We start from the raw sequence: 24502 nt of genomic DNA, 5'->3' as shown, positions 1-24502 counted from the left end.
TCCCAGGGTCCTGGGATCGAGCCCCGCAGGGGGCTCCCTGCTCCGCAGGAAGCCTGCTTCTCCCTCTCCCACTCCCCCTGCTTGTGTTCCGTCTCTCACTGTGTCTCTCTGTCAAATAAATAAATAAAATCTTTAAAAAAAAAAAAAAAAAGCTACAGGTTGGTCACCAAGTTAGAAAAACACAACTCTGATGAAGAAACTCAAAGAAAAAAGCACTCCTAGCCCAAAGTTAGGAAGCAGCTTAAAAGTTTTCCATCTTGTGATAAACGGTTTTCACCCTGCACAGCACCTTCCACAGTTAGTCAGGGAATGTCTCAGCCTCCTGAGCGGCTCTATAAATAGCTCTTAACTTAGCTGTCAGTTGCAACTCTGTAACTAATTCTTAATTCAGTACCTGTGAGTGTGTTCTTTACTGCCACTCAGGTGTGTTGTGGGATGTTTCCGGGATGTGTGAAAAATCTGCAAATAATGCCTTGGTGCACTCTAAGTCACCAATTCAAAACATATTTTGCAAGAATATGAAGAGCAAAAATAAATGAATGTTTATACTGTACCAAGTCTAAAATTTTATACTGAATTAATACCTAACACAAATTCTAAACCTAATAACTAATACAAAATAGTTTGTCAAAAAAAGTTACAAAAGCTAATGCTGAGAAAAGAAAAATACAGGAGCAAATACTGCCAGCTAAATGTTAATTTCTCAGTCATTTAAACAACTAGTTTTACTTCCAAAGTATAAATGGGTACAAGGATAATGTGGTTACATCTTCCAGATCTGAAAAAGTGATCATATAAAGAACAAACCAGATCTCTCCTGTTTCATACCAAAAGATCAAATGCAACTATCCTAAAACCCTCTTGAATATGCAGTTTTTAAAAACAACTTAATTGCAGAGCAACAGACTCAATTTTGTATTTACCAACAAATATTCACACTGGCCTTATAAAATCAAAACTAGACCAATTCCCCCCATGACAGATCACCTGAAATAAAGCTAATAGCCATAATTAGTGAGATCGGTTTTGTTTGCTACTCACCTAAGATAAATGCTACACCTTTCCAAAATTGCACCCCTCTTTCCAAAGATGCTATCTGCAGACAAACTTAGCAGTTAGAAAAGGTACAAGCAACTATTAAAACAAGTGTCCTACATATAATTATGAATTGAATACAACTAAAGATTATTCTAAACTACACCAATAAGCTTCTTATTTAATTTCAAGACACAAAAGGTAAAAAGCCAAAGAGAAAGACAGCTCACACTGTATTTGACAAGTATTTGAAAGTCAACTCAAAACTAGCTACATGTACAAGTACTGTGAGTAAAAAGGTTGAGACCAAACATGAGTAAGCAGCTAATCAGAAGAACTGATGCAACCTTGGTCTATTCTAGAGTTCTAGTTTTAATAAGTAGATCTATTCAACCCCCATGTACAATATATATACAGTATACATACACTTCAGAAACAAAGTCCTTCCAACAAACATATAAATTAAGAATCTTTGAAACAATAATGCTTAGATTTCTATGGTTCTCTGAAGTTAAGGGATAAAAATAAGGTTTGAGAAATAATTCACAAATTCATCACATAACCAAATAACTTTAAGATGATGTTACTATACATATGTGCATATGGTGAGAGATTAGTGATGCTCCATTATATACCCACAGCTGATCTCCCATTATGACCAACTGCCATCAAGACTAATTAGCCATGGGACGCCTGGGTTAAGCGTCTGCCTTCAGCTCAGGTCATGATCCCAGGTTTCTGGGAAAGAGTCCCACATCAGGCTCCCTGCTTAGCAAGAAGCCTGCTTCTCCCTCTGCCTGCTGCTCCCCCTGCTTGTGCTCTCTCTCCCCCTATGACAAATAAATAAATATTAAAAAAAAAAAAAAGACAGCCAAGAACAGATGAATGGATAAAAAAGACGTGGTATAGGGGCGCTTGGGTGGCTCAGTTGGTTAAGCAACTGCCTTCGGCTCAGGTCATGATTCTGGAGTCCCAGGATAGAGTCCCACATCGGGCTCCCTGCTCAGCGGGGAGTCTGCTTCTCCCTCTGACCCTCCCCCCTCTCATGCTCTCTCTCAGATAAATAAATAAAATCTTAAAAAAAAAAAAAAAAGAAGATGTGGTATATATATACAACGGAATATTATGCAGCCATTAAAAAAAAAAAAAAACCGAAATCTTGCCATTTGCAATGACATGGATGGAACTAGAGGGTATTATGCTAAGCGAAATAAGTCAATCAGAGAAAGACATGTATCATATGATCTCACTGATATGAGAAATTCTTAATCTCAGGAAACTGAGGGTTGCTGGAGTGGTAGGGGTGGGAGGGATGGGGTGGCTGGGTGATAGACATTGGGGAGGGTACGTGCTATGGTGTGCTGTGAATTGTGTAAGACTAATGAATCACAGACCTGTACCTCTGAAACAAATAATACATGACATGTTAAAAAAAGATAGTAGGAAGGGAAAAATGAAGGGGGGAAATCAGAGGGGGAGATGAACCATGAGAGACTATGGACTCTGAGAAACAAACTGAGGGTTCTAGAGGGGAGGGGTGTGGGGGGGATGGATTAGCCTGGTGATGGGTATTAGAGAGGGCACGTATTGAATGGAGCACTGGGTGTCATACGCAAACAATGAATCATGGAACACTACATCAAAAACTAATGATGTAATGTATGGTGATTAGCATAACATAATAAAATAAAATTAAAAAAAAAAAAAAAAGACATTAGCCAGTGTAGATCATTCAGTCTATGGCATTAGTTAAGTGACTACCATCCTCACCCTTTTTCAGGTATCAATTTATAATCCTGGCACATTTTTTTGGCAATTTCCTCCTAAAACAAAGCCACATAAAACAATGCAGTCCCTCATTCCTAATGACAGTAAGATATGCAAGTTCAAATTGTTTTTCAAGTAATGATAATACAGTGGTAGGTGGGACACTCCAATGGAAAATGAAGCAAAAGCTCATATAGAAACTCTCCATAATCTTAGTTTCCAAAGTACTAAGCCAAGAACCCAAAAGCTGGAGGGACACAAATATATAACATCACAGGACAGCAGAGCAGGGAGGCAATTTAGAAAATAAGAAATTTGAGTAAGGGATGTTCCTAAGGTCAAATGTAGCTGGGGCAGCCTCCCATATATCAGTTCGGGGATTATTCCCCTTGAAGCATATTAATAATTTGCTCTAAGAAGTACAGGAAGTTGCTGTTTCCAACTGTAATTTTACGTATTTATGAAATTATACTTCTGAAAGAAAGACTTTCTCCCAACAATATCCCATTCCCTACAAAACTGCCTGACTTCTACTTCAGGTTCTTCATTGCATTTTAATGGTAAAATTTAGTCTCTATATCCTTTTACTAGCAATCTCAATTTATGTATTTGTACAATACAGCTTAAATAAGCTATATATTCAATAGGTTTTAGAAGGATTATGTTATAGTTCAAGACAGAAAGGGTTCTTTAAATCTTATTAGCTCTTGGGGCGCCTGGGTGGCTCAGTTGGTTAAGCGACTGCCTTTGGCTCAGGTGATGATCCTGGAGTCCCGGGATCGAGTCCCACATGGGGCTCCTTGCTTAGCGGGGAGTCTGCGTCTCCCTCTGCCCTTCCCCTCTCTCATGCTCTCTCTCTCTAATAAATAAATAAATCTTAAAAAAAAAATAAATCTTATTAGCTCTTATCCCTATAATGCAGGTTATGTCCTAATTAAACTGATCTGATCAGATTTTGTAGAACACCGAAGCCTGAAAAGTCTCCTTAAATTTTCATAAAATCTCTATGTCCAAATCAAAATTAGGTATATATCATTTCTGTTTAGAAGACTTTTTCAATAATTGCTGCATAATCTATGGACTCAGAAATTCCAAGAACCTCAGATATTGCCACTATTAATGCAGTCTATAATAATAAAGCTAATATAAAAAGCATGAAGCAGCAAAATCTCATTTTCACCTTCAAGATCAGCAAAACTCCTTGTCTTCCATATTTTAACACTAGAGACAGAAAATAAAGATATAGTATAATTTTGAAAATCAGTGCTATGGTCCAACTTTACCCACAGGAGTCAAAAGCTACATGGATATCTAAAGTTTATGATTAAAATCCATACCCCATCCACAATCTAGCTTCAACTGCTCCCACTGTACTTCTCCTTACTCCCAAACCTATCCCCCTTGAAGCCCCAAAGGACCCCATTCACCCTCTACAATTAATAGACTCCTTTGTTCCCAAACACACTTCTAGCCCTCCTACCTGCTAATGTGGAGCTGTTTCCTCCACTTCCAATGCCCTACTGTTCCTGACTATGTATAATTTAAGGTCCAGTTCTCCCCCGCATCAAAAGCAGTATCTTTCTCTCCTGTGATTTTCAATGTCATTTGATATGAACTTTATTTCACACTGCCTGATAATACAACTATCTGTATACGTCATCTTCTCTACTAGACTGAGGACATGATCAGAAATGTCATTTTTGGATTTCTCAATAATCTCAACACAGTAACTCAGATACACAGTAGACACTCAATACGCAATTGCTAATGAGTACATTAATTTCCACAAGACTAATAAACTCTTATTTGGTAGAAATCCAGCTTTAAAAATCAATGAATGACGGGGCTGCCTGGGTGGCTCAGTTGGTTAAGCGTCTGCCTTCAGCTCAGGTCATGATCTCAGGGTCCTGGGATGGCGCCCCTCATCAGGCTCCCCTGCTCAGCGGGGAGGTTCTGCTTCTCTCTCTCCCTCTCCCTGTGTGCGCTCACTCTCTCTCTCTCTAATAAATAAATCTTAAAAAAAAAAACCTATGAATGACTAATAATTAATGTATCATTTGCAGATAAACAGATATCAGTAGTTAAATCACATAAATCAAACATGCCCTCAAGAATCTTACTAACTTTAACTGGTTTATCAAATCTTTTGTATTCCTAATGACCATCACCGCATTTTCTGTTTAAGTTCATTCATAAGTTTGGAACTCAAAAAAACTCAATTTCCACACAAACCCACAAAAGCCATGAGATAAGTGTAGCTGATTTTATTTAGCAACCCAAACACCATGTATAACAATATTCAGAAGTCCAATTTCACATGCCAAGCTCATTTAAACCCTTGCACAAGTGGTCAACAGGACTGTGCATTTCTTTCTTCCTATCCCTTTCAATAATCCTACCACAAATTACCTAGAAAAAGGAAAGAACACTTCCCCAGTTCCACAGCACTGACATCTAAAGCTAGGGAAAGCAGCTAATAAGCAGGAGGAAAAGGGACTCTAAAATGAGGATTTGGGGAGGAGGGCTAAAGATCTATCAAGATAACTTCTGCCCCTGTAAAACCTTTAATGTCTCCCTCTCCAGCCTCATTTCCCTCTTTTATTAACACTTTGCATTCCACAATACAGAACTACTGAAAGTTTCCCCCAAACATATCATAATGCTCTTTCTTGCCTCTATGTCACTGCATGTGCTAACCTATTGAAAAGAAACTCCTTTGTCCCATCTGGCAAATAACTATTCATCCTTAAAATAGCTGTTAGCTCCTCTATGAAGCTGTGACTAACCTTCAAAATTACTTAATCCAGCCCCTACTTTGGTATGTTATGTAAAAAGTATTATACATTTATCTTGATGTATTACAATTATTTGTTTACACATTTTCACTATTAGATCTCATGTTCCTTTTAAGGTAAGAATCAAGTGTCATTCACCTTTACATTCTTTTCTCAATCTTGATCACTTTCTCTCAGCACCCCACACTAACTGCTTCTGACTAGAATTTTTGTTGGTACTGCTCAACGTTAAACAGAACTCCATCTTTTGGCCCAAACAAAACCTTTGCCCCATATTCTTACTCATAGAGCAAGCAAAAGATTTTCATAGCTCCTCGAGAATTTTAATAAAGTAACACAAAATTTAAAAAATACATATTTGCTCGTACAATTTTTTTCTACTAAGACCTTCTCCAAGAAAAAAAAAGTCACACAAAATAATTAACTCTTAGGTCATTAGGTTCACAAATGAATTAAGATTTACCTACATTTCACTTTCAAAAGAAAATTAATTTGGATTTTCAAAGACAGTTCACCACAGAATCCTAAAACCAGGAAAGAAAGGGCATAGTTGAAGGGGGGAGTAGGAAAAAATCAATTAAGGTCATTGCTTGGCTCATTCAGCATAGCTTATTAAAGTCATATACTTCATTTCTGGGTATCTTTATTTGCACTTTAAATGTTTTGCTAATGTTTTATAAAACAAAGCACACAACGCTTAGCAAACAAGGCCCTATGGCATGCTGCTATCAGACGTGGACTATCACATATAACACAAAGTTTAAAATCAAGGACTGCCTTGGAATTCACTTTTAACAATCACACATAAGCAAATAATAATAGTAATGGAAAGAAAGAAAAGGAAAGAAGAAAACCCAAGATTTGATTAATTTGAACTTATCTATTTGAAGTTAAATATACCAATTATAGGTAGGTCCTGCAATGAGTAATATTTTACTGTGTTAAACTGCTCTAATTTTACATAATCTAACTCTGGAAGTTTATTTCCCAACTTCCGTAATTCCTCACATCTTCAACCAATAAAGAATTTACTTGATCATGGAAAGATAAGAAGTTTAAACAACCACTACTCATAGCAAAGACTATTATTTCTACAGCAATTGTCCTCTTCCTTTATTTAAAAACCCTAAAACATTGTTTGAAAACACATTAGAAACCTCCCCCCCATGAAAATTTCATTCCCCCTTTATTCATTCAGCATCTTTTTACTGCATACTTGCTATATGCTGTTTGTAGCACAGTAAAGAAGACACGGACATGCAAGGGTTGTTTATGAAAAAAATTATAACTATAGAAGCTATAAATTAAAACAACAGAGTGTTTACAGGGAAGTACAAGATACTATGGAAACACACAATTTTGTGTAGACAAAAGTAACTGCTTATTGATACTCACACAACTAAGTATTATCTCTCCACATACTTAAAACACTATATTGAGAACCTTAAAAAAAAAAAAAAAAAAGTGTGCTGGATTAGATTAAGTGGTCCATCCAGCTGAAAGAATGTTTGACTCAAATATTTCCATTTATCAATGAACTATATAACTCAGTACCAACAAGGAAATCTTTTTTTCCTCCCTCACTGATCTCTATATCCACATTACACAGGGGCATAGTAGAGTTGCACCCTGTGACAACTTCAAAAGAAGGGAAAAAAAATATCCTTAATTTTTCTTAATACCATACCCTGCCTCCTCACACCATATACAAAAATTAACTCAAAATTGATCAAACCTAAACATAAGAGCTAAAAACTATAAAACTCTGTAAGAGTAGTTTAGGTATAAATCTGAATAATTTTAGATTAGCCAAAGGTTTCTTAGCTATTACACCAAAAGCACAATCAAAGAAAAAAACAAAAATTGCAAGTTCAAATTTAAAAATGTTTGTGCATCAAAGGGCAATATCAAAAACAGTGGAAAGATAAACCACAGGATGGGAAAAAAGGATTTGCAAATCATATGAAGATCAAGCATCTGGAAAATGTAAAGAACTCTTCTAGTATTCAAATATATAAAGAACCAAATTTAAAAATGAGCAAACGATCTGAAGAGACATTTTTTCAAAGACATACAAAGGTCAAGAAGCACATAAAAAGATGCTCAACATCATTAGTCCTTAGAGAAATGCAAACCAAAATCACATGATTATCACTTAATACCCATTTATAGAATGGGTACAATATAAATTTTTTTTTAATTTTTAAAAACCTGAAAATAACAAGGGCTGGCAAAATGTAAAAAAACTGAAACTTTTATACATTGCTGTTGGGAATGTAAAATGGTGCAGTGGCTGTGGAAAAAAGTCTGGTCATTTCTCAAAAAGTTTAATATAATTAACTGTATGACCCAGCAATTCTCAAGAGAACTAAAAACACATGTTCACACAAACACTCATACAGGAAATGTTCATAGCAGTATTATTCTTAATGGGTTTCAAGTGGTAACCAACCAAAAGGTCCATCAATGGATGAATGGATAAATAGAATGTGGCATATCCACACAAGGGAATATTATTAGGTTATGAAAAAGAATGAAGTACTGTTACATGCTACAACATAAATAAACCTTGAAAACATTAAGCTAAGGGAAAGATGTCAGACATAAAAGGCCACATATGCATGATTCCATTAACATGAAATGTCCAGAAGAGGAAAATCCATAGACAGAAAATAGATTAATGGTTGCCAGAGAATGAGGGTAGGGGAAAAAAATGGAAGCTATTGCTAACAGATAATGTGATTTCTTTTGAGGGCAATGGAAAATGTTCTGGAATTAGATAGTGGTGATGGCTGCACACAACACTGTGAATATACTAAAAACCACTGATTTGTATACTTTAAAATGAATTTTAAGTTGAAGAATTACCTCTCAATGTAAAAATTGCAAAAAAAAAAAAATCACTTTGCCTCATAACCCCCTTTCTCACATTAGATTTGGATTAAACAATATTTCAAATTATTCAGTATCCTACATGAATCAGATTTCTGCAAACTGTTTCCAGGACATCAAAAAGGTCTGCTGGGGCACCTGGGTGGTTCAGTGGATTAGGCATCTGACTCTTCAGTTTCAGCTCAGGTCATGATCTCAGGGTTGTGGGATGCCTGGAGTCTGTTTGAGATTCTTTCCCCTTCCTCTCCCTCCCCTTCTGCTCCTCTCCCTGTCCATGTGCACGCCCACTGTGCCTGCTCTCTAATAAATCAATAAATAAAATCTTTTTCTTAAAAAAGAGGGGTTTGCCAACCCTGCGTGAATGATGTGAATACCATCCTGCTACTAAATTTTTGGCATATACTTGAATTACAGTAAAATTTTCACACATTAGATGTATTTAAAATATAGTGCATCCGTATTTATGCATCCACAAGATAACTGACTCTATTACAACACATAAAATTTTTAACATCACATACACATACCACAACCCTTGTTCAGTGCTTATCAAATGAAGAGATCTATAACCAGTAGAAACATGTACATTAAGTAGAAATATGAAGTCACTTGTACAGTGGTATGCCTATAATCTTTAGTGAGAGAAGAAATTTGGAAAGCAGTGCTAGCTGCTTCAACCACGACTTGGAAGAAGTGTCCCTTGAATAAAATTAGAGCCCCTAGGATGCTTTCAAGTATTAAGTTTATGACTACAAATATCAGCACCATTTTGGAAATTACTGCTAGAATTCCAAGTGTTCAGAGAAAACTTTCAGCAATCCCCACTTGCCCCTAGAATCAACTTATGGCCAAGATTTAGTGGTCCTACTATCACAACCATCACTACTCCTCTCCAACGGTTGCCTCATATCTCATAAAGATTCATTCTAAAACAATCATTTCTTTCCTTTTGCATTTTGAAATTATTAGGTATACTTTATCCTTCCTTACATCTAAAATGAGTCTGCCATACAGTTAGTACTCTGGAGGCCCCATGCACATATACTACAATGTGATCACCACCTTCTGGAGTTGTATGAGGAAGCAACTCTGATAAACATTTCAAATCTATTTCTGGTCCCCTGTTTAATTCTTTAAATTAACTTCTACTTTCAAGAACATATCCTCAAAAACATGCCTCAGTACAGTTTTCAAATTGAACAAATGCAACCTCCATTTTTTTTTTTTTCTGGGACAATATTTTTAAAATATCACCTACTGTTTCAAGAAAACTAACCCTCTTAGTGCCTCCTGGGTTCCATGAAACACATAGCAATTTTTTACATTTTTTATCAATGTTACCGATTAACTTTTACATTTAATTTTTTTTTTAAAAAAAAAGGTTTTATTTATTTGACAGAGAGAGGCACAGCGAGAGAGGGAACACAAGCAGGGGGAGGAGAGGGAGAAGCAGGCTTCCCGCCAAGCAGGGAACCCCATGCGGGACTCCATCCCAGGATCCTGGGATCATGACCTGAGCCGAAGGCAGATGCTTAACAACTGAGCCACCCAGGCGCCCCTACATTTAATTTTGAAACCAAGTAATTACCACTCACTGCAACTAAGAAAATCACCATAAAAATATTATTCAATGTTTACTGGAATAGATCTCTATACTGTGTCCCAAAATTGTTCATGGAATAGCCTGAGCCGTGAAGGGAAATGTGTAATCATCCAATATTTACTGAGCATCCACAGGGTCACTGATTAGGTACTTCGAGAAGAGTATACAACAGTACAGAAAAGTACAGTTCCTATTCTACAGAGAAAACATGGGTGAACCCAAAACATATAAAAGCATGATACTAACTATAGTTTAAATAAAATTATAAACTTTAAATGGTGATAATAAGGTTGGAATGACAGGATCAGGGGGAGTTATTCAGTAATGTCTTTAGGAAAAGAGGTTACTTTAACTGTGAGTGTTAAGGAAAGCAAGTTAGTTTTTACAACATTTAAAAGAAGGGAGGTATCTGTTTTGACAGAGAAGAAGCTATTTTGTGTCCAAAGAATGGTATGTGCAACTGGTAATAGTCTGGGGGTCAAGAACTTATTTTCACAACTGGTAACTAAAGTGCTTGGCTGAAAAGGAATAGCTAAGATGTTTAAAAAAAAAAAAAAAAAAAAAAAGGGTGAGGAAAAATGGGTCAGGAGTCCAAATTAATAACGAACTTTATTAAGGCCTTTCAGGAAAAGAATTAGGTATTACTGTTAAAAGTCTTTTTGCTCCCAGCAGTCTCCTTTCCAAGTCACACTGCACTTCCTTCCAATCTACTTAACAATGTGACATAAAGGATTATGCCACATCTTTTGCTCTAAGTCCTCCAAAGGCTGGGTCACTATTACCTACCAAATTACTCAGAGTTTAAAGGACCTCTTAAATCTACTTCCTGAGTATCCTTTTCTCCTCTCTAATATACACTCCCTCCTTAGGGTTACATTTTCTAGTCTCAGAACTCTTCCAATCTTAAAAATTGAGGACCCTGATAAGATTTTGCTTATGTGGGTTTTCTCAATCGGTATTTACTGTGTTAGGAATTAAAATTGAGAATTTAAAAATCATCTATTAATTCTTTTTAAAATAATAAATCTCATTCCATCCTAACATTTTTCATGAAAAGTAACTATATTTTCCAAAAGTAAAATTTAGAACAGTGGTATTGTTTTACCTTTTTGCAAAACTTTCTATCTGGCTTAATAGAAAACTGTTGGCTTATCATACCTGGTATTACATTCAATCTTGTTGCAATATCATACATCATCACATAGCCCCTGAAAAACTCTACTGAACACTCGTGAAAGAACAAAAATGAAAAAGGCAAATAATGTCTTAGTTATATGAATATAGTTTTGACCTCACAAATAAGCTGAAAGCGTCTTAGGAACTCCCAGAAGTGCCAAGACCACACACTTTTAAGAACCACTGCCATGAATAAATATATATGGTTTATTCATTCCTTGGAACAGAAAAGCATTACATAAAACGTCACAATGAGATGAAAACACAAACCTGATGCTAGACTACCTGAGTTCAAATCCCAGTTCTCCTCTTTCTGGTTATGACCTTGAGCAAATTACTGAACTTCTCAGTGCCTTAGCTTGTTCTTCAGTAAAATAGTGAGAATAATAAAACCTTGCTCACAAAGTTGTTGAAAGGAATAAAGTTAATAAAAGTAAAGTATTTAGTACAGTGGGTGCCCAGCACAAAGTAAACACAAATAAATATTAGTTAAATAAACATAAAATCAATGCATAAATACAAAGAACATGCGTTGCTGTACTGCCACTACATTCTAGTATAACTTGAAAAATCCTTAATACTGTATTCCGGTAACCTGGCAAATTACAACTCTGAACATATTAATACAAAAGTTTAGGTTCATCAGAATTCTCTTCTAAAGGAACATCATTAGTAAAATCTGACTACCCGGAAATGTTTCTCCATTAAAAGGACCATATACACAAGAATTTCAATTCTCTAGAGAAATGTATAAAGCAGTTTAACAGGGAACACACTGAGACAGAACACAAAGTAACGGAAATGCCACTTCAGCCACCAAAAGAACAGGAAGAGCAAATACGAAGGCTGTACTTTGAAAATCTAACCCTATTTCTTCTTGGTAGGGCTCTAACCTCTTGCCAAGAAGCCTTTAAATTTATTTTTCTTACATCTTTGATTTTAAAGGGGAAATCATGAAACTAAGCATTTTGGAAATAAAAAAAATGGAAGAGAAGCACTCTTCTATCCATCATGGTAAACTTTTACATCAAATATTCTAAATGATAATCAGGGTCAAAATAAACAATTTTATTTAAAATAATGCAATTCTGGTAATTAATTAAAATAGATTACTTTTTAACTATTAATGTACTTTTAAAACATCTAAATATTTCATACAAGTGTTTCACAGATCAAATGGGGAAAACAAAAGCCTAGTCACCTCTTATGAAGTGTTACTTCTCATCTGCCACTCTAAATTCGAAAACACCTTTAAAAATTATCCAGATATATAAAATATACAGTAAACATAAATAAAAAGCCTTGCTGTAAGGATAAAAAAATAGATGCCTAGAGTCTAATATTAAGAGTTTTTAAAAATAACAAGTCCACTAGTGAAGCCTAAGTACTTTTTAAAGGTATTTTAGAATTAATTTGCTAATTATGAATAAGGCAGCTACCAAAATGGTTATATATCAAGTTCTCTTCTGAGTTTCTCTTTTAAAATACATACAATTCAGAAACATAACTATATATATCAAGGAGGAAAAAAATTACATTTGTGTAGTTCTACTACATACCTCAGGCATTTGACATATTTGACTCCATTACCACTTTCTGTATTTCAGAACTATTAAAGACTAAATAGTAAGGTACAGAATAGGTTAAATAATGAAAAGGGAAAATATAAATCATATGATTAATACTAAGAAGAATAGTAAGTCCATACATTAACCACAAAACAACTGCCTCTTTAAAACAAGATCCATTTGGAAAGCCTCAGTTATTTTATTTCAACAAGACACATCTTGGGGCAGATTTCCCGCTTAGTATCTTCCTCACAGGCATCTTCTTGCAAATCAGATCCCAGTTACCAGATACCTTCTCAACAATATGCGAACTAAGCACCCAATGGAAGTCACAAACCAATATATTTGATTAAAAAGGTAATTATTTCAGGCACTTTTTGATATTTTACATACATTTTCAATGGTTATACAAAGCACTAATCCAAATACAAATTCCACCTTCTACATACTCAATACATTCACAAATTCTTATTTTTAAAAAAACTGTTTCCACAATTTTAGGCAGGGTATAGATCCAGCACACAACATACAAATCCCACACTGTATCTACAACAGAGATACACTTATAATGGGTGCTTAGTAAGAACAAGATCTTTATTTGTTGTCAAGATCTAAGGCAGTAGTAGATGGAATAAGTATCCCTGGAAATTAAGTGAGAAAAAATACAGATAAAAAAGTGAAGCCATTATTACCATTAACATAAATACTGTATTTCAGTGCAACATGCTACAATGTAAATGCCCAAGGACAGTAAATTAAACAAACGTAGAAAAAAGAAAATTAAATATTCATATCAAAAAACAAAATAAGGGGCGCCTGGGTGGCTCAGTTGGTTAGGCGACTGCCTTCGGCTCAGGTCATGATCCTGGAGTCCCAGGATCAAGTCCCGCATCGGGCTCCCTGCTAGGCGGGGAGTCTGCTTCTCCCTCTGACCCTCCTCCCTCTCATGCTCTCTGTCTCTCATTCTCTCTCTCAAATAAATAAAATCTTTAAAAAACAAAACAAAATAAGACGAAAGGTTAGGAAGTCAGATAAGAATGGTTTTTAAATTAAGAATTTATAAATTTAAAAAACTGTGTTTTGGGGCACCTGGTGACTCAGTCAGTTAAGCACCCAGACTCCTGATTTCTGCTCAGGTCACGGTATCAGGGTCGTGGGATCAAGCCCCTTGTTGGGCTCTGTGCTGGCTGTGGAGCTTGCTTAAGATTCTCTCTTCCTCGCCCTCTGCCCCTCCTCCACCTCTCTCTTAAAAAATAAATAAAAAATAAAAATTGTGTTTTGTTTATACTTTAATAATTATGGATGTTTGAAGCATTCTATATCCTCTTTAAATGGAATTAGAAACTACTTCCTAAGCATATGGCTTGCCTCTCCCATAGCCATGAGAGGAGTATATTAGATAATGGTTAATAAGTGCCTGGCAAATTCAAGTCCTTCCAATTTAAGGGTTGCTATTCTACCTTGATTATGACCATTAGAGGCCTGAAACTAAGTGCAAATCGTGTTTATTTTCACGTTTCAAGTTGGACAACTCTTCACACTAGGGACCCTAGTTAACACTATTATCTACAGACACCCAGAAGTAAAACAAAAGATCTTTCTTAAAGTATATAATGTAGTATGAATTAAGCCACAATTTGTAGATTATAATAATCACTTCCTAATATGGAAACACCTTGGTGAAGTACACAAAAACAACCTCCACAGTGCCATAGGAAAAAAAACAGTCCTAGACATATTTTTGTTATAGACTAACATTTAAAAAATGAAATTGCTTTCACTAAGTTCAACTAACTAGGCAACAGTCATTCAAGATATTAAAAGGTGCAACAGAACCAAGCCCTCACTAGAAAGAAAAATTCCTAAAAGAGGAAAAATCATCTCTACACTAAAGCCTGAAGTTCACGATGTCAAGACACAGAACTGTCTGTGGAAGCCTTTTTAATTTTCTGGAAGCATGTTAAAGTGTGTGGGGGAGGAAGGTGTTTAGAAAAACCACTGATTGGCCAGACTTTATTTAATTTAGGTCATTACTGAAAACTTGTTACAAGGGCATTTAAAACAATATAAGGAAAAGAGTATTTTAAAACCTCACTGAAAAGAACTGGAGTAGTGGCAACTTAAAAAAAAATCACACATTACCAGGAATATTCAAGTTCTGAAGTGGGAGCATAAACACAGCAGCAGTGGTAGAGATGAGTTTACCCTCCAAACCTAATCCCATTTGGCTTCTGCAGTAGCTGTTACTACAAGAGAAAAAGGCTAGCACTAAAACCACAAGCAAAGACCACCCTCCTAGCCATATCTAGCCTATTTTCTACCCTTCTTGGCAATGTGTTAAAAGAACTACTGCTACATTTGAAATAATGCAAAAACCTTTATAAAGACTTTAAAAAGCTATACATATTTTTGTTCTAATTTATCATTTTGATGAATTTGAGGAAGAGGAAAATAGTTCTTACAGTAACAAGTAGTTTTTTCACCTACCCCCTCACCCAAAAGAAAAATAAAAGACAAGAATTAACAGTGTTAGGTCAAACCATAAGATTGGCTACAGCAAGCCAAGTACTCACTTGAAGGGCAGTAAACAGTAAAACTGTCTACTCCAAATATTAGATAATAAAAAAATCACGTATGGCTTCACAATTCAATTTAAAGAATTTTCCAGGTATAAAAGTGTCACCATTTAAATATATTCTGCATTTTCTAAACAGACAAGGACTGATAGTTAAAAGCAGCCTGCATGACCAGTGCATAAGAGAACCAAGCAGTAATGATTTTTTTTTAACTTTTCCACAGTGAAGGAACAAGTCACAATGAATAATACGTTTGTCTGTAGCAATAACTTGTTCTAACAGCACTTCATGAGCAAAGTATCCTGGAAGAATTCACATTTTGTACTTTTTTTTTTTTTTTTAAGTGCAGACCTTACAGCCGAAGTCCAAATGAGAAATCAAAACAGGACTCCTGTCAGTGAATTCCCTTTCAGGACATGCTCACTCTTGCTTCAAACAGTAAAGCAAAGTAACTTTCATGAGAATAAAAGTCAGTCAGGCTAATGTGTCCAGTTACCATTTTAAAAAGGAAATTATTGTGCCTATTTCCCTGTTGTTGTTTTTTTTTCCTGAAAAGTTTTAGGTCACTCCACTGAGTCAAAGCTTGAGTAATCCACTGAGCTTTGTACCTCCAGGTAAAGAAAAATGAGGATATTACAAGTGGCTTCCAGGTTTGGAAAAAGTTGGGAGGAGTTAGCTATGGTAATTGTATGTAAGTTAGTGAATGGAGTAATATAATGCCGGGTAAGAGAAGCTGGTCCCCCGAGATAACCAGCATAAATTAAAAAGGAGTCCAAACTAAAGTATCATCAATCACCTTTTTAGCATTTTTAAAGAGATGTATGTTATTTGTAGGTGTGATATTAATCCATTTTTTATTCCAATAATCTACACTTCATACTCAACCTTCTAAATTCAAACTACCAGGGTTAACAGTTCCAGGAAATGATACCACTCTCAGCCAATCCTTTTCCAGATCCCCATTAGAAAAAGAAACACCGGAGGGGGGGGGAGGGCTGACATTCACAACTTCTCTAAAAAGCATGAAAACATAATGATTAAATTCCACCAAAAGCAATTAAAAATCCCAACTTCCCACAAAGCGTTCCCTACACCAAACGGAATACCTTTACTACACTCCCACAAAGAAAGTAATCTGGGATAAGAGTCGGATATTGAGTGTGATGTGTATGACATAAAATGAGACGAAGAAACCTAACTGAAGCTACAGAGGCCAAGAAATATAACCCAAACGGAAGAGGGGAGCTGGAAGAGAAACCCGAAAAGGGAATGGACAGAAGAGGCTAGTGGAGCAAAGGAACTGGAAATCACTTCAAGGGAGGCAGCCTTCAGGACTGCGGAGCAACAGGGATCTAGGTCCACGGAACCGGGCGTTTACGGAACCCGAAGGCTAATGGGGAAACAATGGGGCGGTGAGACCGGGAGCAAGCGGAGAAACGCTCAGGATGGGGCGACTAGGCAGCACGGGACGGGTGGGATGAAAGAGCAGAAGGCTGCAAGAGAAAGAGGCGGCTGGGAGGTGAGAAGCTAGGTGGAGAGGCAAGTTGGTCCGGTGTGATGGGGTTTCGTGGCGCACCGGGCAGGAAAGCGAGGGTCCCCTACGTACCCGGGGGGGAGGGGGGAGTGGCTTAAGAGGGATTTTTAGACAGGGAACGGAAGCCATGAAGGCAGGTATGATGGAAGCAAAAAGAACACACCTCGGAGCAGCACAGGACCCGCCGTGCCAGACAAGACGCAGGGAAGGAAGAGGCAGCTGAAGGGGTAAGAAAAGAGAAGGGGAGAAGAACGCGGGTCGCGGGGATGGGCCGCGGTCGGCTTCACTCACAGTCCAGGTGCTTTTTCTTGGGCCCCATGATCTCGTGGGTCGTGGCCTTGCATACTGTCTTGGATACGGCGGAGCCGGTGACACTGTGCTGGGCGGCGGTGATTCGGTCCGTCAAGCTCTGTCCGGACATCTCTGCGGCTCCTCCGCCACCCCTCCCGCTCGGCAGCCAGCGGGGACTGGGACCCCCAAGCGCCGGAGGACCCCCACCCCCCCCACCGCACCCCCTACCCCCACCGGCTCCTTGTCCGCCTGCCGGCCTGGGGCGGGGCTCAGGGCCGCGCGCTGCCACCCAGCCCGGAAAGAACAGGCTCGTGTCACCCGCGGGGTCAGGCACGGTATCGGGCACTCCCCTGCCCCCGCCTCAGCTCAGCCCACCCCTTCCCTGGTCAGCTGGAGCCGGGCAGGGCAAGAGGGACAGGCAGCTGCAGGAAAATGGCGGCGCCAGGCTCCTCCTCGGAGCTTTCCGGGCTGTCTCGGGTCACGTGACTCAGGCACCGCCCCTCCGTCTCCTTCTCCCGCCCCTTTTCCCTTCCCTTTCCTCTTCGACGCCCGCCCTCCCTCGCTCTGCGAGGGAAGAGCGGGGCGTCGCCCGCGCGTTACGTGATGGAGCCCGCCCGGCGGGCGCAACAGGAGGGCCGCCCCGGGGCAGTGCGCGGCCGGCCGCGTCATGTGACGCTCCCTGCCAACAGGTCGCCCGAGGCGGGACGCGGGGGTCACAGAGGGGAGGTGGGGCGGGGGAAGGGCGGCGAGTCCGGCGCGCCGGGGGCGGGCTAGGGAGTGGCGTCTGTCTCTCCCCTTTCCCAGCCGAAGGGTCTCCTCGTGCCTGTGGCAACGGCTTGACAAAGAGGAGGTGCGGCCTCCTTTACAGCTTGGCGTGAGGAAGGGGCTGTCAGGGCTCCGGCTTCCCGGACTTTAGTGGCTGAGTCAAGATTGTGTTGAGGGCCACCCCGCCAAGCCGTCCTCCTGGCTTTAAGGAAAAGGAAAACGCTTAAGTCGGCCCATTTTCTGAGCCTGGCCAGCAGGCCTCTCCCTACTGCGGAACTGTTGAAGCTATCCCTGCTTACTTACCCCAGAAGGGTTGGGTTCTGTTTTTTTTTTTCCCCATTTTCTTGAAAGGCTTGGAAATGTCACCTGTTTTCGTTGATCTCTCCTCTGAAAACTCAGACACGTTGCTGCTGGACTAAATTTAGGTATTAACCGGCCCCTATTCTTTCCCTAGGGTGTCAAATAGGACAGGAAACACATAACTTCACTGGAATTTGAAAAGGGAAGTAGTAGGATGATGTTAACAGAGATTAGCTTGACCCTACAAGGCTGACTGCCGAGGTGATTAAAGGTCCAGACCATAGAAGGAAGTGAAGGCTGGTAAATGGAGAAGTCCCATTCAAAGAATTGAGACATCACTACCTGCCATCTTCCCGGGTTTAGTTTTTCTTCCCTTTGGCCCTTTTTCTCTTGGCTAACCAGATTTTCAGGGAAAGGAGACACTGACACTGACTTGTAGACATTTTAGAGGAATTACTATATCCTGTGAATCTGTTCAATGAGATCCATATCTTTAACAGAGCCTTTGTAAATGTAATTAGGGCCTCACATTTAACTCAGGTTTAGGGATAAATTTTAAAATCTCTGTGAATGTTGGGGCGTCTGGGTGGCTTCGTCGTTAAGCGTCTGCCTTCAGCTTAGGTCATGATCCCAGGGTCCTGGGATGGAGCCCCACATGGGGCTCCCTGCTCGGTGGGAAGCCTGCTTCTCCCTCTCCCACTCCCCCTGCTTGTGTTCCTGCTCTTGCTATCTCTCTCTCTGTCAAATAAATTAATTAAAAATCTTAAAAAAAAAAAAAAAACTCTGTGAATGTTAAATCACCGTGATAGTCCTACGTAATCTTGCTAGTTTCAAATGAAATGCTAACATACTCCAAAAGTCTGTGTACACCATCTGCCAGCCAAATCCAAAATTCGTGCTTCAATCTGGTGACTCTCAGAAGATGCAATGCTAATAGTTAACATTTTATATACCATATCACAGATTTTGTGGTCTCCCATTCCCTTCCCCACCTTGTTTCACTATGGCTGGTGAAATTCTGCAGCACCATGGTTTGCCAAGAACATACAGTCTTAAACCAGCAGGCTTCATCTTTGTCAAGCCAGTCCCAAATTTCACAAAACGTTAATGACTTCCTTCAGTGCATCTGCAGTCCATCTGCAGTTTGGTGCCCAGTTTGCTGCCCCATGTCCATTGTGCAGTACAGTTACCCAATCATCAAGACATGTATGCCATCCTTGCTACCCTTCTATGGGTTCCACTGTGTGAATTACCAACTGGCCTGAATGTCTGCACTAATAATCCTCCTGCTGAAGTAAGTCGACATGAGCATGGCATTTAGCTGCCAATAGCTAAATATTTCAACCTTAGGAAAAATGTATAAGTTATTCCTAAGTACACAGCAGGAAACTTGTATTTTCTGCACTACTATGAATGACATTATAGGATAATATCACTGTACTTTTTTCAAGGATGCATTTTACAAGTTTCTAAATAAGTAATCAGTGATTATAGAGGTTTATGTACATTGGTGAACTGAAAGAAATTTAGAAGATGATGGGGACGTATTCTAAGGTTAGGAATTACTGACCGGCCTGCCCTGTCCTATATACTTAAGTTTTCTGTGTGTTCTACTTTCCTTGGTCTGTTCAAGAAATATCTTTACTTGTCCCACAGATGCTTCAAGCTCACTATGGCCAAAAATGAATTCTCTTGTCCTGGCCCATTCCGTATCCCTAATCCATGTGGATCTTCTTCTTTGTACCTTATTCCAGGAATGGCCTTAACCACCTGCCCAGAAGTCCAAGTCAGAAAACCGTAACTCATTCTTAGCCCTCCTTCTCTCTTATTTCTCTTACCTCGCCTAATGTAGTTATATCCCTCAAACCCATTTTCTTTCTAACACCACATCTGTTGCCTTAGTTCTAGCCTTTATGATTTATGATCTCTTCCCCATGTAGACTGTTCTAATAACTTCTTAGCTGATTTCTCTGTCTCCCGTACCTCAACTCTCCAATCCAGATCTTTCTGAACCTAAAATGTGTTTATCTTTTCTTTGCATTAAAACCCTTCAGTAGCACCCCATGCACTACTGTAGAGGATAAAATTTAGGACTCTTAGCTTGGCATATAAAGCCTTTCATGATCTAGCCCCTACCTAAGTATAGTTTGTTGAGTTTTATCTCTCTCCAGTCCTCTACATGCACTCCTGCCAGTGTCACACTACTGGGTATGCCATGCTGTTTCACACCCTCGTAAGTAGTCAGTGGTTTATTTCTGTTACTCATGTAGTATCTTATACATCCTCCTACTAATTATTTTTGTAATTATTTTATTGTGCTAGCATGAGGCACAGAGATATCTTCTTGTTAATATTGTGGCTGATCCATAGTAGACACACAGTATAATGCTACTTGAATGAATGAATGAATGAATGAATGAAAACACTTAAAAGTCACCCATTTGGAAACACTACTCCAAACCTCTCATTGGATAAAACCTGCCCACTTTTTCATACTTACAGCATGTACATTCCGTAATTATCCATTTGGAGGATTATCCTTATTTCAGTGTTTTATTAATTCATTCACAAAAATATATGTATTGAATACCCGCTGTGTCAAGCACTGTTCTAGGTGCTGGATACTGTTATAACAATGAACTCATTAGTCCTTTGGGAACGAATAAGCTCTTTACTGTGATCACCAACTTAAAAGCCTATGTGCTTTAGTTACAAATGAATAGAAACAAAAACAGAAGGAAAATTTTGAATAGCACTTGATATTTCTGAGGCTCTCAAATTACAAAATATGCTGTAGAGAGGTTGGTGTCCAAGGGGAAAAAAACCATTTTTTAGTGCCTTTCATGTTTTTGGAACACTTATAAATTTTTCATTTAATTCTCATTACTATAAAAAGTATTGTACCATTTAATATAAGGGAAAAAACAAGTTTTAGGAGTTAAGTACTTATATAATTTTTCTCTATTGTTTAAAAAAAAAAAAAAGTTAAGTCTTAGAAGCCCAGAATCCCACAGATACTACAGTGGCATAAGCAAGATTTAAAAACTTGTCTTTCCATTACTTTACCTAGACCCTTTCAGCAAGACTTGAAGCAACTACCAATACAGATGACATTTATACAACAAATTCTTCTTGCCTGCATACTCTATGCTAGGTATTGCTAGATGCAAAGATACAATAGTGTGTAAGACAAACATGGTCTCTATTCTCAGAGCTTGCAATATTTTAAATGGCAACAGAGGAGAAATATAATTGGTTGATATATCAATAACATGAAGGAGATTTAGTAATTCATTTAAGGCAATGGGGGAAGAACTGGATTTGGAGTTAGACACACTTAGGTTCAAAACTCTGGACAAATTATTCAGTTTCCTCATATATAAAACAGGGATAATAGTACCTATTTTAAAGATTTCTTATCAGGATTAAAATAATGTACATAAAAAACTAATACAATGTTTGACATACAATAAATGTTGTCACTCTATAAATAAAATCATTCAACATTTATTCAGAATTCACTATGAGCAAAGCACTCTGCTAGATTCCGAGGATACAGAGGTCACTTAGACAAAATATTAACAGAATGTATTAAGCATTGTGATAGAGATATACATAGAGTACTATAAGAACGGGAAAAAAGGACATCTAGTTCTTCCTGGAGGGATCAATGAAGGTTTCTCAGGGGCAGTGACACATAAACGGAGTCTTAAAGGATGATTAGGAATTGTGAGGGAATCAGTTGTGAGGAATTGTGTGAGAAGTTATTCTAGGCAGAGGAAAATCGCATATGCAAAAAAAAGGAGTCATTTGAGGACTGCAAATAGTTTGTTGCTGTTGTTGTTTTTAAGTAGGCTCCACGCCCAGCAGGGAGCCCAAGGCAGGGCTTGAACTCACAACCCAGAGATCAAGACTTGCGCTGAGAACAAGAGTTGGACTGGACGCTTAACCGACTGAGCCACCCAGACACCCCGACTGCAAATACAATACGACTGCAACTAGTTTTATGGTACGTGTGAGGTTTTTATTTATTCATTCGATCAGCAAGTAATTATCGAGCACTTTTTATGCCAGATAGTGTACTAGGTCCTGAAAACACATCAGTGAACAAAACAGAAAAGTCTTCTGTCTTCTGGAATAGTACGTACATTCAAGAGGGCATATAATAAACAGATAAATATGAAACAAATACAGGGAGTGAAGAGTGCTATGAAAAAAATTTAAGCAGGGTAAAAGAATCAAGAATGACAGAGGACTTTAAATTGGATGACAAGGGAAAGTTTTTCTAAGGAGATGACATGTGACTTGAGTGGATTGTGGGAGTCAGCAAGGCAAATATTGGGGAGAATATCATTTGGCAGAAAAGGAACAATAAGTACAATGGCTCTCAGGCAGGAACAAGATTAACTTGTTTGCAGAACAGCAAGGCCAATGTAGCCAGAGAAAGAGTGAAGAAGGAAAAGAGAACTAGGAGATGAGCTCAGAGATGTGGCCAGATCATGAGGGGCATGTTGAAGACTCTGGAAAATATCTAGAGGTAGATGTACCATGAGAATGGACAGCTAGCCCTAGATCTTTGGAGCAAGCTGATGACTGCATGAAGTAGGCTGTTTCCCACCAACACCATTGGAACAAGAATCCACTGATTGCCATGTTCTTCTACATATGCATATCCCCTTGGCTTTCATCTTTATCCTCTTGGCTATTTTCTTTCCCCTCTTCTGGATCAAGGTCCTAGATTATTGATGGACACAGTTTTCCTTTACTAAATACATAATATTCCCAAGACCTGTATCCTTGAAAATTACTGGACATAGGACTAATTCTTCATTCACTGGTAAGGTTGAGCAAACCCTACCCAAATTAAAGGAAAAAAAAAACTTGATTATATAAGGACGATTATGTTACATGTCCAGCTATTTTTATTTCCAGTATAGTTAATGTACAGTGTTATATTAGTTTCAGATGTAACGATATAGTGATACAATTCTGTATCCGTTGTCCAGTTTTTAAAATCTAGGAATGTAGGGTTTTTTTGTTTTTTTTTTTTTTAAAGATTTTATTTATTCGACAGAGAGAGACACAGTGAGAGAGGGAACACAAGCAGGGGGAGTGGGAGAGGGAGAAGCAGACTTCCCTCCAAGCAGGGAGCCCGACGTGGGGCTCGACCCCAGGACCCTGGGATCATGACCTGAGCCGAAAGCAGACGCTCAACCACTGAGCCACCCAGGCGCCCCTAGGAATGTAGTTTTGAAATGCCTTGTAAACTCCCATCATTTTTGTCTTGGTGTCTGTCTGCATTGCATTTACCAGGTATATGATCTTTTGAGTCTTAAATGCTGCTGCACAGCCACTGCTACACTAGATGATTTACAAATGATTATCCAACAAAAAAGAACAAGAAGGCCTGATACTTATAGAGGTTAATAAGACTACCATGAAAATGTCAATACATAACTGCGACTTAAATAGCCATGCAGATCTGAATTGATTATGTTCCCAGAAAAATAATATTCTTTCTTCCAGCATAGGCTAAAGAATGACCAAAAGACGGGGAGGGGGGGCTACTGAGAAATGAAGCAAAAAGTAAAATGATCAACTGTACTATTGATACGCAACACAAACAATTCAAACTCTTATTGTTTTAGCAGGAGCTTTAGACTCATATGTTACAGGACCACAAACTATTTAACTGTAACTCTGCGCAGACTCATATGTTCTAGTAATTCACTTAGTTTACAAATTCTTATGAAATCCCTGCCCATGCTAATAACATCCAATATAAAGGCACCCTATGATTAATACCAGTCCCCTCCCAAATCCTATAAGTATCTTTCCCTAACTACCCCATTTTGAGACATTACTGAGACTGTGTTACTGGGATGCTTCCCCTTATCAGCAACTTCAACAAATCCAGATTTTTATGATTAATAGGTTTTCAGTAGTGCTATGTTTCAGTCTGTCTTTGGGTGAGCTTGTGCCCATGGATTGTGAAATTTACCAGTGCTTCTCAGTTGTTGTTGTTGTATTTTATTGAAGTGTAGTTAGCACATAATGTTACATTAGTTACTATGTACTATATGTACAACATAGTGCTTCTACAACTCTATTTTTATGCTATGCCCGCCACAAGGGTAGCTACCATCCTACCATCTGTCACCATACCATGCTATTACATTACCTTTGACTATATTCCCTAT

General features: G+C 38.4%; 1 protein-coding gene and 2 long non-coding RNA genes across 19 annotated transcripts in view; 1 reads left to right on the top strand and 2 right to left on the bottom strand.

Annotated features, from left to right (window-relative positions):
• Window positions 1-17027, bottom strand: part of LOC135362361 (uncharacterized) — a 33217-nt gene extending 16190 nt beyond the window's left edge. The window contains exon 1 of the long non-coding RNA XR_010406944.1: window positions 1042-17027. This is a non-coding gene — a long non-coding RNA (uncharacterized LOC135362361). The remainder of the gene's footprint in view (window positions 1-1041) is intronic.
• Window positions 1-17692, bottom strand: part of PICALM (phosphatidylinositol binding clathrin assembly protein) — a 110329-nt gene extending 92637 nt beyond the window's left edge. For 8 of the 13 annotated variants that reach the window (XM_045894560.3, XM_045894561.3, XM_045894562.3 and 5 more), the window contains exon 1: window positions 17238-17689. In XM_045894560.3, coding sequence (XP_045750516.1) covers window positions 17238-17367 — 130 coding nt within the window. In that variant the 5' untranslated portion in view covers window positions 17368-17689. Of the gene's footprint in view, window positions 1-17237 lie in introns of all 13 variants that reach the window. The other 5 variants (XM_045894559.3, XM_064576813.1, XM_045894556.3 and 2 more) reach the window with 3 other exon arrangements.
• LOC123857584 (uncharacterized) overlaps window positions 17027-24502 on the top strand; it is a 47261-nt gene continuing 39785 nt past the window's right edge. Inside the window, exons 1-2 of one of the 5 annotated variants that reach the window (XR_010406943.1) lie at window positions 17027-17173; window positions 22157-22311. This is a non-coding gene — a long non-coding RNA (uncharacterized LOC123857584). Of the gene's footprint in view, window positions 17174-17784; window positions 17927-17970; window positions 20536-22153; window positions 22312-24502 lie in introns of those variants that run through there. The other 4 variants (XR_010406942.1, XR_006793892.3, XR_008507525.2 and 1 more) reach the window with 4 other exon arrangements.

The sequence above is a fragment of the Mirounga angustirostris genome, unplaced genomic scaffold (assembly GCF_029215605.1).
Source record: "Mirounga angustirostris isolate CCGP_5_RB_7025 unplaced genomic scaffold, mMirAng1.0.hap1 SCAF_13, whole genome shotgun sequence".
In the NCBI taxonomy this organism is placed as follows: Eukaryota; Metazoa; Chordata; class Mammalia; order Carnivora; family Phocidae; genus Mirounga; species Mirounga angustirostris.
Note: the sequence above shows the minus strand (reverse complement) of the source record. Positions and strands in the feature narration are given on the sequence as shown.